The sequence below is a fragment of the Silurus meridionalis genome, chromosome 7 (assembly GCF_014805685.1).
Source record: "Silurus meridionalis isolate SWU-2019-XX chromosome 7, ASM1480568v1, whole genome shotgun sequence".
NCBI lineage: Eukaryota > Metazoa > Chordata > Actinopteri > Siluriformes > Siluridae > Silurus > Silurus meridionalis.
In genome coordinates, this window is record NC_060890.1 from 5105651 (window position 1) to 5120043 (window position 14393).

The following is a 14393-nucleotide window of genomic DNA, read 5'->3' on the forward strand; positions in this document are numbered from 1 at the left end:
TTTCCCCAACACGCTCTCGTACGAAGCAATTTCAATCATCCCATCAATCCAATCTTTCAAGTCTGGGGTTTTGGGGCATTTCCAATTGGGTAAAATCATCCTGGCAGCTGTAATACAACCAAACTTAATTAGAGTAAACACATTCTTTGCTATGTTGGGTACCACTGATTTCTCTCCTAGAAGGCATAGTCTTGGTTCCACAGGTATGTTAGATCCAATCCACTCTTGCATTATTTCCAGATTTTTACACCAAAATGGGTGAACTAATGTACAGCCAATCGTTTTCATGGATATCTATCCCCAAATCCTTTTGCCAAATAGTTTTCAGGTTCTTACAGGTATCTGCATTTACATTAAGCATTGATTTGTAACACATAGAAACTGAAGTGGCAACTGACGATAGGTATAAACAGGGTTATCACTTGTATTAGATTTGCTCTTGATACAGTGTCTAATCTGCAGATATTTCCAAAAATGTCCTTGATCCCCAATGTTATATTTTTTCACCAATTCCGAGTATGACATAAAAATTCCATTTTCATACAGATCACCAATTACAGTTACCCCTTTAAGATGCCATTGTTCCCAAAACACACTTGCTTTACCTATGCAAATTTCAGAATTCCTCCATTGTGATGCATACGACTGTCTATAATGTGATGTCTTGCACAGTTTATGATTTTTGCTCCAAACATGTCTTGAGTGCATTGTCACTGGATTCGAGTCCCACTGAGCTCCAGAGCATTGTAAAAGAACTTTAATGGGATGAAATGGTGAGGCCAGTTTCTGTTCTATCTTGATCCAGTCCAAATCAGAATCTGTCTTGTCCCAATGCTTAGCCAGCTTTGCCATTTTAAATGAAAGATTTGACAATCTCACATCAGGTAATCCAATGCCCCCCTTGTCCCTTGGGGAAGTCAATTTACTCATTTTAATCCCCTGTCTTTTTCCTTCCCATAAAAAGTCCTTGATAATTTTGTCATACTTTTTAAAGATAGGGTCTGAAATGTTTACAGGTATCATCATGGATATATAATTGAACTGTGGAGCAATAACCATTTTGACAATATTTACTTTACCCCACAAAACAGTTTCAGCTGTTCCCACTTGTTCACATTGTTTTTTATCTTTGACAGCAGTGGTTCATAATTCAAAATCATTATATCCTTTAAGTTCTGTGTTAGTTTAACCCCAAGGTATGTCATATCTTTTGGAATCCATTTAAAACCGAATTGGGTCACTGTATGGGAGTGACATGTTCTAGATATTGGCATAGCCTCAGATTTCTCCCAATTTATTTTGTATCCTGACCCTCTTGAATATAATTGAATAACACTTATTAATGGAGGTTGAGATTTGAGAGGATCATGAGATAACAACAAAATATCATCCGCATGTAACAGTAACTTGTGCTCTATCCCCTCCCCTACGCCCCTTACTCCTGAAATGTCCGGGTCTGCCCTGAGCATAATGGCCAGAGGCTCTAAAACCATTGTGAATAATAATGGGGACAGTGGACATCCCTGACGAGTACCTCTTAAAATTGTCAAAAATTAGGAAGTCATGCCATTTGTCATCACTGCTGCTCTAAGATTCTTATATAACAAACTAACCCAGATCCTATATATATATATATATATATATATATATATATATATATATATATATATATATATATATATATATTAATGCCCAAACCTGAAATTCGACAGGGCTGCGGGCAAAAAGTTGATAAGACTCACTGGCCTAAAATTAGCCGGATCAGTTAAATCCCTATCTTTCTTAGATATCAGTGTTATCAGTGGTTCTATGAAAGTACTAGGCAATTCTTCAAACTCAAACGCCTCTATATAGACTTCTTTTAGAATTGGAGCCACTATGTCAACATACTTTCTATAATATTCAGCTGCAAACCTGTCCGCCCCTGCCGACTTACCAGATTTCATAGAGGTGATTGCAGCTTTGACCTCCTCTTCTGTAATAGAAAGGTCAAGAGATTGCAATGTATCTAACTTAGGTAACTCTATATTAGAAAAAATCTGTTTTAGTTTTTCTCCATCTACACCACCTGAAGACATATATAAATGTTTATAAAACTTATGAAAGAAATCATTTATTTCTTTCATCAATGATACCATAGTATCTCCTTTCTTAATTGCTGGAATAATGTTAGCAGCATTTTATTGTTTTAGTTGTCTGGACAGGAGCATGTCCGCTCTTTCCTGCTTCTTCTTTCTAGCTGCCTGTGCAATCAGTTTCCCTCTAATGTATGCCTTTGAGGCCTCCCATACAGATGCCAACCTATGAGTGCCAACCTTCCCACATTCAATTCAAAAAAGGAGGTCAGATCATCAGCCAACAATGTGCCAAACTCGTCTTGTAATAATGCAGTATTCAATCGCCATCTTCCCTTTCTACCCGTTTCTGTTTTTAGGGCTATATCCAATTCCACAGTTGCATGATCCGACAATACTATTGCTCCACTTTTACAGTTTACTACCCGATCAGTGATAGAATCTGAAAGTAAGAAAGAAATCTATCCTAAAGTGAGATTAATGGCAATGAGAATAGAAAGTATATTCTCTTTCTGTTGGATTGACCAGGCGCCAAATATCAATCAATCCAATATCCTCTGTTAGCATATGAAGGGCAGCCCTATCCCTCGGCATAGAAGTGTGAAAATTAAATATACATCAAAACAACATCCTTTAAAGGTTTCATAACGACAATATTCGTGTTGAGCAGCTTTTCCTGTGAGAAAATTGTTTCCTGACATTCAGTGCATTTCTGGTGAAATTTGCTTCACCACTTCCACCCAAAGACAGAACTGTGGTTTTTATTTTGCTTATAACTGAGAAAACTGTACGTGTTCAGAAACTATAAATTTGGGGTTTTATCACATTCCAAAACTTTCAAAAACTGAAATATGCACATGAGAATTTCACATTGCATTTAAAACATGTAGAAACAGATACATCAGGAAAACCTTGTTTAATATGCTTCATGTAAAGGATTTTAATCATAATATTCTGAAATAAGAATATCACTCAGACCATTTGACAAACATTATAAATTAATAATAAAATGGACATTTTATTTATTTATTTATTTGACAAATTTAAAAAATGGTCTAAATGTTGATAATTCAATATGGTGGAGGCTCTTTAATGATACAGGACTCTATTAATGATTAACAGATATGAAATGAACACCTGAGAGTCTCTAGCAGAAAATTTCAAATGTCTGGATCTTCCAGCAGGACAATGATCCAAACCATACATCAAATACAACACAAAATAATTGATTCTAGAAAAGGTAATAAATCTAGAAAAGAGCTGGAAAGATTTGATTCCATGTCAAACAGAACTCCAAAAGCGGGTTCATGATCTAATGAGAACTTCACCTTGCCGACTTGCTTCCGGTTTCAGCGTTTACCTTCACTAATAAACTGCAAACCACTTTAGTGTCCATCATCATCATCATCATCATCATCATCATGATTTCTGTGGGGTTTCACACCAGCTTTCTGTTTCTGTTTCAGCACAACTTTTCATTTTCCTCCGAGCTCCGGGGGGAATCACACACACAGGTAAAAAAGGTGACTGCATCCTACTGTACTAAATAGTATGGAAAAGTAGGACGCAGAACAAGGCATCACACTGCTTTCAAACACTGCTTAGTAAGGAAGGGTGCATTCCTTATGACGTACTCCGACTTGGACACGCCCACAATTTCATCATCAGCAATTTGCGTTTAGAAAATAACACGCAAATAAATAAATAAACAAATGAACACTAGTTATATTTTAGACAATAAAATTCATTAGTAAAGAAAAAACCTGAAATTATAAATTCTCATATTTACAAAACTATATACATCACACACACACACACACACACACACACACACACACACACACCCTCAGGTATGCAGTACTGCATAGTTACAGTGGTATTTGGTTTTATTAACCAGAAAGTGACGAGCCAAAAATTTGCTTCATCAGATTCCCTTTCCATTGTGTGCATTGTCACTTTCCACTTGTTCTCTATAAATCAGAGTTTTAACAGAGCACAAGATGGAGAGAGTAAAGTGTAGAACACTTCACAGTACAGGAAAGTAAAGTGTGTAAACGGGAAATACAATGTCTCTAGGTTTGGTGCAGCTTTGGCTCATCTTGAGTCTGTGCAGTTTGAGCTCAGGATTAAACTGCCGATGGATCAGTCTTAAATTCCAGCAGCACCACGAAACCAGTTTAACACTGCTCAGAGAAATGGTGAGATCTATCTATCTATCTATCTATCTATCTATCTATCTATCTATCTATCTATCTATCTATCTATCTATCTATCTATCTATCTATCTATCTATCTATCTATCATCAGGTGGATATTTTGTTGGCTGCTACATCAATGCACGGTATTTGTGTAAAATGTGGAGTAACATTGGACTCTTTTGTGGTTTTGTTTCTACAGGGAGAGGAAAATAGCGTTAGCTCCATCCCGGATAACTGGCATCACTGGTTCTTGAACCACAGCTATTCTCAGGTATTAATGACGCTGTTCACACACAGAAATTGTTGTTCTGCTCCTGTAATACTGTATGTACTTTTCCTTCATTTTCATCTCCCTCCTTTTTTTTCCATCAGCCAGAGAAACAGATCTGGTTCATAGTTCAGACTCTGGACGAAGTCTCTCGTTTATTGGAAGAGTCCGAGTCTGTCTCCTGGAACGAGGACAAACTGGACACTTTCTTACATATGCTGGATCTGCAGGCTAACGGACTACGCTCATGTGTGAGTGCTGTTTTTCTCAGTGATTAATTAAAATCTATCCATCGAGTGTGAAATAAATGGTTTGGCTTGTAGCTCATAATACACACATAGAATCAAAATTCAGTTCAAATCAGTTAAATTATTTTTTTTCCTCCTAAAACTGAATCTGTGTGATACACGATGCTTTTGAATCTGATGTATTTTTTCTAAAACCCTGGATTTTTTAACAGCTCGAGCACAGGATGAAAAAGAGCAAAAGATTGCCCTTATACTTCAAACGACTACGAGATCTCAGCAAGAACAACAAGGTCAGCAATCATCTCCACATCCCTTCTTCACACACATGCTGACAGAAGCAGAAAGATGTTAAATGTTGTGTTGATCCTCGATATGGCAGACATGCTAAAATATTGGGATTTTAATTTTACAGCAGGAGAAGAATGAGGCCTGGGAGACGATCAGAAAAGAGCTGCTTCAACTCTTTGGAATATTCGACTTTTTCCCGCTGTCTCTGGGACTCAGCAATCAGTTAAAGTTGTCCAGTGATGACCGTAGAGAAAAGCTGCTGGCTGTTTTGAAAGATTTAAAATCAGAAACTGCTCAGCTTTTGCTTGAATTGGATTTTCCTGCACTTGTCGATCACTTTGGATCAAAATGCACTCAAAGGAGTTCAATTGTTGAATCATTTAGTGTTGCTTTTGTTCAAAATCATAGTAGTGAATTAAATGTGTGTTTTAGATCACAATTTTAACTGTTACATGATGTTTACTATTGTTATTTATTCAATTGTCTTATTTATTTATTTATTTATTTAAGGATATTTTTATAGTCTGTTAAATTATAAATCTGTGATTATGCTTTAGATATTTATTTACTTTTGACTGTTGCTTTTAATATATTTGTGTATTTATTTATAGATTTATTTATATTCCTGCACCTGATATACAAAAATGCAATTCTTGAAAATGTGTAAAAGACGTGATATAAATATTGTGACACTTCCCCTGCTAGTGTCAATAGAATTTTTAATTCTAGCACAATTTTGCCTTTTACATGGTTTACTTTTACTATTTATTTAATGATTTTTTAAATTTATTTTAAAGGTATCATAATATTTTGATTATGCGTTCATTTTTTATTTACTTTTGATTGTTGATTTTAAAGTATTTGTGCATTTATTTATTTTAAGAGATTTATTTATATTCCTGCACCTGAGATACAAAAATACAATTCTTGAAATTGTGTAAAAAAAAAAGTGATATAATGTTGTGACACTTCCCCTGCTGTTGACAATAAAAACTCATATAAAACACCAAAATCCCTGTTACATTTTATTCATGTATCAGTAAATGCTGCATTTTATAATGATAAATTGGGAGTACAAAAATTTCCATGACACCACTGGCCATTTTGGACCATTTGTAAATATAATATTGATTAAAAGGATATACTGTACACTCACCAGTCATGATAATAGCAACACTTGCATGCCTACTCTTTTATTCAATTATCCATTTAGCCAATCATGTGACAGTAGCACTATCTATGGTAGCACAAAGCACAAAACCATTGGTCCCTGCAATGGCCAGTTCTTTCTTCACTGAAAAAATAGATAACATTAGAAAAACAATTGTGGCAGTTCAACCTCTGAGACCATCTCCTGACACAGTGTTACCTTCAACTCCACAACTCCACTGTTTTACATGTATAGGACAGGAGGAGCTGTATGATGTTATTATCAAAGCTAAATCAACATGTCACTTAGGTCTGATTCCAACAAATCTACTAAAGGAAGTGTTATATACAGCTGGTGAGCCTCTTCTGAATATTATTAACTCCTCACTATCTTTAGGTCATGTTCCTAAATCCCTCAAGTTAGCAGTTATTAAGCCCCTCATTAAAAAACCCAATCTGGATCCAAACACGCTATCGAATTACAGACCAATTTCAAATCTGCCATTTATGTCTAAGATTTTAAAAAAGATTGTCGCTGCCCAGTTATGTTCCCACTTGTAAGAGAACAATATCTTTGAAGAGTTTCAGTCAGGTTTTAGGCCTCATCATAGCACAAAAACTGCCCTAGTTAAAATTACTAATGACCTGTTTTTAGCTTCAGACCAAGGCTTCATCTCGCTGTTAGTTTTACTAGATCTTAGTGCTGCGTTCGACACTATAGATCATGATCTTCTCCTAGATCGCTTACAGAATTACATCGGCATTCAGGGACAGGCATTAAGCTGGTTTAAATCCTACCTGTCCAATCGTTACCATTTCGTAGATTTAAATAGAGAGCTATCCAGGCTAATGCTAGTGAACTATGGCGTGCCACAGGGTTCAGTTCTAGGACCCCTGCTCTTCACAATATGCATGCATCCCTTAGGAAATATTATTATAATGCATGGTATTAGCTTCCATTGTTATGCTGATGATACCCAACTATATATCTCATCTAAACCAGGTGATACAGCTCAATTAACTCGGATAACTGAGTGTGTTAAGGAAATAAGAGATTGGATGACCCATAACTTTCTACTTTTAAATTCTGATAAGACGGAGATTTTGCTCATCGGCCCAAAAACTAGTATACAGAAGCTCCAGCATCTCAACCTGCATTAAGACGGATGTTCTGTTACTACTAGTTCAACAGTAAAAGACCTGGGAGTTATTTTAGACAGCAACTTGTCTTTTAAAAATCATATCAACCAAGTTACAAAAACAGCCTTCTTTCACCTTAGAAATATTTATAAGATAAGAAATATGTTGTCTATATCCGATGCAGAGAAGCTCATCCATGCGTTCATGACCTCCAGAATAGACTATTGTAATGCATTACTAGGTGGATGTCCTGCGTCATTAATAAACAAGCTTCAGTTAGTTCAGAATGCGGCAGCAAGAGTTCTTACTAGGTCAAGAAAATATGATCACATAACCCCAATCTTATCGTCTCTACAATGGCTTCCTGTTAAGTTTCGAATAGACTACAAACTACTGCTACTCACTTGTAAGAATTACAGACTGCCTCAATCCAGATTCCATCCTACGCTATATCAAAGTAAGCTCATCTGCAAAACGGCTTCAATTTCACAAAAGTATTTAATATAGTTTGAAATAGAATTTCAGTTGTATCAATCCTAATCATAGTCTTGATTGAATCTGTCTGGGAGAAGCAGCAAGCCATCAAGGACCATCTCTAACCAAAAGGTATCTGAGACCATGATTATCATTTAAACAATACCCCTTCCTGACCTGCTGGGGGGGCCAGCGCCAGCAAACGTGTGAATACCAGTGATTACCACCTGCTGACCTCCCCGAGAATGGTATCCCCCACTCTTTGTTTCCTCACACATGTCCTATATCTAATTTACATTTAAAGGATAACTCCGGTCTATACTTCAAAGGGAAGAACAATATAAAATATCTGGGCAGAGTTTGCTCTGGGTTCTTTCTGACTCCGTTGAACCCAAAGTGCTTCAGGTATTTTGTCACTGCTACGCTGTTATAAACTTCTTCATTACGATCTTCGTTGTCCTCATCATTTTTTCTTACACACTTATAAAGCACTAAATGGTTTGGCTCCCATGTATCTCTCCAGTCTTATAACACGCTACAATCAGTCACGCTCCCTGAGATCTCAAAACTCTGGGCTTCTAGTAGTTCCTAGAATAGCAAAGTCCACTAAAGGTGGTAGAGCATTTTCACATTTAGCTCCCAAACTTTGGAATAGTCTTCCTGACAGTGTTCGGGGCTCAGACACACTCACCCAGTTTAAGTGCAGATTAAAAACATATCTTTTTAGCAAAGTCTACACATAACATACGTCTCACATCATAACCTTGTGCTCCAGAACATCTGATCACATGCACATTATCAACTTGTGCTGTTAATATCATGAACAGCAGCTACGCTAATTGCTCTCCACTGCTTTTCTTTCTCTCCCCATCCCGAGGCTTCCTGAGGTTTGGCCAGATCCAGTCACGTCCCACCTAGTAAAGATTATGGACTTTAAAGAAGTAGATGCCGAAATCGCAAACATCCTGAACCATCTAGAGACGTACCAGTGCCAATTGGATCCCACTACATGTGTGGAGTTTTGACATTGGACCTCCTGGAGTGTTTAAAGGCTCTGGCATGGAGAAGCTGATGCTGGATCTGTGGTGATCACAAATGTTGACCTCAGTAGCTCCTACTTTTATACCAAAGACTGTAGAAAGAACATTTACTTATAATCTTATACTCCAGCGCTCATGTTAGTTCTCACTCTCCAGTGTTCTGTATTGTTAAAAAAATTTATGTTCAAACTCTTGATATCACCCAAATGAGGATGGGTTCCCCTTTTGAGTCTAGTTCCTCTCAAGGTTTCTTCCTCATAACCTCTACGGGAGTTTTTCCTTGCCACAGTAGCCAAGGCTTGTTTATCAGGGATAAATGCACACCATTCACCTTGACTGTTGATTTCTGTAAAGCTGCTTTGAGACAATGTCTGTTGTGAAAAGCGCTATAGAAATAAACTTGACTTGATTTATCCCTCAACATTTAAGATCATTACAAACACTGTCACAATTATTTATTTTTTAATAACACTGTCGTCAGTGTTTCACTTGTTTATTAAAACTGTGTAACTTTCATTAATATGCAAAAAAAAACCTTTTCTTTCCTCTGGCTCTTTTAATAATTAGGAAAAATGTGAAAATGTAATATACATCAAAACAACATCATTCAAAAGTTTGATAACGACAATATTCGTGTTGAGCAGCTTTTCCTGTGAGAAAATTGTTTCCTGACATTCAGTGCATTTCTGGTGAAATTTGCTTCACCACTTCCACCCAAAGACAGAACTGTGGATTTTATTTTGCTTATAACTGAGAAAACTGTACGTGTTCAGAAACTATAAATTTGGGGTTTAATCACATTCCAAAACTTTCAAAAACTGAAATATGCACATGAGAATTTCACATCGCATTTAAAACATGTAGAAACAGATACATCAGGAAAACCTTGTTTAATATGCTTCATGTAAAGGATTTTAATCATAATATTCTGAAATAAGAATATCACTCAGACCATTTGACAAATAATATGAATTAATAATAAAATGGACATTTTATTTATTTATTTGACAAATTAAAAAAATGGTCTAAATGTTGATAATTCAATATGGTGGAGGCTCTTTAATGATACAGGACTCTATTAATGATTAACAGATATGAAATGAACACCTGAGAGTCTCTAGCAGAAAGTTTCAAATGTCTGGATCTTCCAGCAGGACAATGATCCAAACCATACATCAAATACAACACAAAAATAATTGATTCTAGAAAAGGAAATAAATCTAGAAAAGAGCTGGAAAGATTTGATTCCATGTCAAACAGAACTCCAAAAGCGGGTTCATGATCTAATGAGAACTTCACCTTGCCGACTTGCTTCCGGTTTCAGCGTTTACCTTCACTAATAAACTGCAAACCACTTTAGTGTCCATCATCATCATCATCATCATCATCATCAGTTCTGTGGGGTTTCACACCAGCTTTCTGTTTCTGTTTCAGCACAACTTTTCATTTTCCTCCGAGCTCCGGGGGGAATCACACACACAGGTAAAAAAGGTGACTGCATCCTACTGTACTAAATAGTATGGAAAAGTAGGACGCAGAACAAGGCATCACACTGCTTTCAAACACTGCTTAGTAAGGAAGGGTGCATTCCTTATGACGTACTCCGACTTGGACACGCCCACAATTTCATCATCAGCAATTTGCGTTTAGAAAATAACACGCAAATAAATAAATAAACAAATGAACACTAGTTATATTTTAGACAATAAAATTCATTAGTAAAGAAAAAACCTGAAATTATAAATTCTCATATTTACAAAACTATATACATCACACACACACACACACACACACACACACACACACACACACACCTCAGGTATGCAGTACTGCATAGTTACAGTGGTATTTGTTTTATTAACCAGAAAGTGACGAGCCAAAAATTTGCTTCATCAGATTCCCTTTCCATTGTGTGCATTGTCACTTTCCACTTGTTCTCTATAAATCAGAGTTTTAACAGAGCACAAGATGGAGAGAGTAAAGTGTAGAACACTTCACAGTACAGGAAAGTAAAGTGTGTAAACGGGAAATACAATGTCTCTAGGTTTGGTGCAGCTTTGGCTCATCTTGAGTCTGTGCAGTTTGAGCTCAGGATTAAACTGCCGATGGATCAGTCTTAAATTCCAGCAGCACCACGAAACCAGTTTAACACTGCTCAGAGAAATGGTGAGATCTATCTATCTATCTATCTATCTATCTATCTATCTATCTATCTATCTATCTATCTATCTATCTATCTATCTATCTATCTATCTATCTATCAGGTGGATATTTTGTTGGCTGCTACATCAATGCACGGTATTTGTGTAAAATGTGGAGTAACATTGGACTCTTTTGTGGTTTTGTTTCTACAGGGAGAGGAAAATAGCGTTAGCTCCATCCCGGATAACTGGCATCACTGGTTCTTGAACCACAGCTATTCTCAGGTATTAATGACGCTGTTCACACACAGAAATTGTTGTTCTGCTCCTGTAATACTGTATGTACTTTTCCTTCATCTTCATCTCCCTCCTTTTTTTCATCAGCCAGAGAAACAGATCTGGTTCATAGTTCAGACTCTGGACGAAGTCTCTCGTTTATTGGAAGAGTCCGAGTCTGTCTCCTGGAACGAGGACAAACTGGACACTTTCTTACATATGCTGGATCTGCAGGCTAACGGACTACGCTCATGTGTGAGTGCTGTTTTTCTCAGTGATTAATTAAAATCTATCCATCGGGTGTGAAATAAATGGTTTGGCTTGTAACTCATAATACACACATAGAATCAAAATTCAGTTCAAATCAGTTAAATTATTTTTTTTCCTCCTAAAACTGAATCTGTGTGATACGATGCTTTTGACTCTGATGTATTTTTTCTAAAACCCTGGATTTTTTAACAGCTCGAGCACAGGATGAAAAAGAGCAAAAGATTGCCCTTATACTTCAAACGACTACGAGATCTCAGCAAGAACAACAAGGTCAGCAATCATCTCCACATCCCTTCTTCACACACATGCTGACAGAAGCAGAAAGATGTTTCATGTTGTGTTGATCCTCGATATGGCAGACATGCTAAAATATTGGGATTTTAATTTTACAGCAGGAGAAGAATGAGGCCTGGGAGACGATCAGAAAAGAGCTGCTTCAACTCTTTGGAATATTCGACTTTTTCCCCGCTGTCTCTGGGACTCAGCAATCAGTTAAAGTTGTCCAGTGATGACCGTAGAGAAAAGCTGCTGGCTGTTTTGAAAGACTCAAAATCAGAAACTGCTTAGATTTTGCTTGAATTGGATTTTCCTGCACTTGTCGATCACTTTGGATCAAAATGCACTCAAAGGAGTTCAATTGTTGAATCATTTAGTGTTGCTTTTGTTCAAAATCATAGTAGTGAATTAAATGTGTGTTTTAGTTCACAATTTCAACTGTTACATGATGTTTATTCAATTGTTTTATTTATTTATTTAAGAATATTTTTAGAGTCTGTTAAGTTATAAATCTGTGATAATGCTTTAGTTTTTTATTTACTTTTGACTGTTGCTTTTAATATATTTGTGTATTTATTTATAGATTTATTTATATTCCTGCATCTGATATACAAAAATGCAATTCTTGAAAACTTTTAAAAAGTGATATAAATATTGTGACACTTCCCCTGCTAGTGACAATAGCAGGGGAAATTTTAATTCTAGCACAATTTTAACTTTTAAATGAAGTTCAATTTTACTATTTATTTAATGATTTGTTCAAATTTATTTTAAAGTAATCATAATATTTTGATTATGCATTCTTTTTTATTTACTTTGGTAAATGTTGATTTTAAAGTATTTGTGCATTTATTTATTTTAAGAGATTGATTTATATTCCTGCACCTGAGATACAAAAATACAATTCTTGAAAATGTGCACAAAAAAAGTGATAAAATTGTTTGTGTTTAATTGTTTTAATAAAAATTCATTTGAAACACAAAAATCTCTGTTACATTTTATTCATGTATCAGTAAATATTGCATTTTATAATGATACATCTGGCAGTAGAGCAAAATCTAATAGACTTCTTAATAGACATCGTCATCATCATTATAAACTATTTTCTGTTGCTACAATCATTTCTACGAATGCAACTTTAAGAATAAGGGAGATTTGCAGACCTCCAGTAACTACAGGGGAATTAAGTTGATCAGTCACACCATGAAGTTATGGGAAAGAGTAGTGGAAGCCAGGCTGAGAGAAGAGGTGACCATCTGTGAGCAACAGTATGGTTTCATGCCGAAGAAGAGCACCACAGATGCCTTATTTGCTTTGAGAATGTTGATGGAGAAGTGTAGAGAAGGTCAGAAGGAGTTGCATTGTGTGTTTGCGGATTTAGAGAAAGCGTATGACAGAGTGCCAAGAGAGGAGTTGTGGTATTGTATGAGGAAGTCAGGTGTGTGAGAGAAGTATGTGAGGGTGGTGCAGGATATGTATGAGGACAGTGTGACAGCAACGAAGTGTGCAGTAGGAACGACAGACTGGTTCAAGGTAGAGGTTGGACTGCATCAAGGATCGGCTCTTAGCCCTTTCCTGTTTGCAGTGTGATGGACAGGTTGAGGGATGAGGTCAGACAGAATTCTCCGTGGACTATGATGTTTGCGGATGATATTGTGATTTGTGGAGTGGTGCGGTTGAATGGAGAAGAGGTGGTAAAGGTGGAGGAGTTCAGGTACCAGGGGTCAACAGTGCAAAGTAATGTACAGTGTGTTAGAGAAATGAAGAAAAGAGTGCAGGCAGGGTGGAGTGGGTGGAGAGGAGTGATTTGTGAGTATCTGCAAGAGCGAAAGGGAAAGTTGTTTGGATTAGAGTCAGTGGCATTGAGTAAAAGACAGGAGGTGGAGCTGGAGGTAGCAGAGCTGAAGATGTTGAGGTTTTCGTTGGGAGTGACGACGATGGACAGGATTAGAAATGAGTTTATTAGAGGGACAGTGCATGTAGGACGTTTTGGAGAGAAGGCAAGGGAGGCGAGATTGAGATGGTTTGGACATGTTCAGAGGAGGAACATGGGGTATATCAGTAGGAGAATGCTAAGGATGAAGCCACCAGGAAGGAGGAAAAGAGGAAGATCAAGGAGGAGGTTTTTGGATGTGGTGAGGAAAGACATGCAGGTAGTTGGAGTGAAAGAGGCAGATGTGGAGGACAGGGGGTATGGAGACAGATGATCCACTGTGGCGTCCGCTAATGGGAGAAGCTGAAAGAAGAAGAAGAAGAAGATTTCTACAACTGCATTGTCCATTTAGGATCACTTCTGAATAGTGTCGTCTTTGTTACTTTGATTGAATTGCGAATGCTTTAGTACATTCATTAAATTGATTGTGTACAAGTGTCTGCTGTTCCCGACATTATCAGTTGTTTATATAATTTTAATCAAAATAAATTATGCTGGTTTCACCTGAATGGTTCTCAACCCTCAAAACATATCGGCATCAATTCATTGCATAAGTCGTTGACTGCAAAATGGTTAAACCAGTTGTCATCATCCGTCATCTAAAATTTTAAATTAAA

At 36.8% G+C, this 14393-nt stretch overlaps 2 protein-coding genes across 2 annotated transcripts; both read left to right on the plus strand.

Annotated features, from left to right (window-relative positions):
- Positions 1-4122: 4122 nt before the first annotated feature.
- On the plus strand, positions 4123-7965 carry LOC124388812 (interferon a3-like). The gene is made up of 6 exons (XM_046853840.1): positions 4123-4273; positions 4473-4544; positions 4646-4792; positions 5002-5079; positions 5202-5322; positions 7913-7965. The coding sequence occupies exons 1-6, from the start codon at positions 4142-4144 to the stop codon at positions 7963-7965; spliced, it is 603 nt and encodes a 200-aa protein (XP_046709796.1). The 5' UTR covers positions 4123-4141.
- Positions 7966-10895: 2930 nt separating this feature from the next.
- LOC124388813 (interferon a3-like) lies at positions 10896-12076 on the plus strand. The gene is made up of 5 exons (XM_046853841.1): positions 10896-11046; positions 11235-11306; positions 11406-11552; positions 11760-11837; positions 11960-12076. The coding sequence occupies exons 1-5, from the start codon at positions 10915-10917 to the stop codon at positions 12074-12076; spliced, it is 546 nt and encodes a 181-aa protein (XP_046709797.1). The 5' UTR covers positions 10896-10914.
- The last annotated feature ends 2317 nt before the right edge of the window (positions 12077-14393 follow it).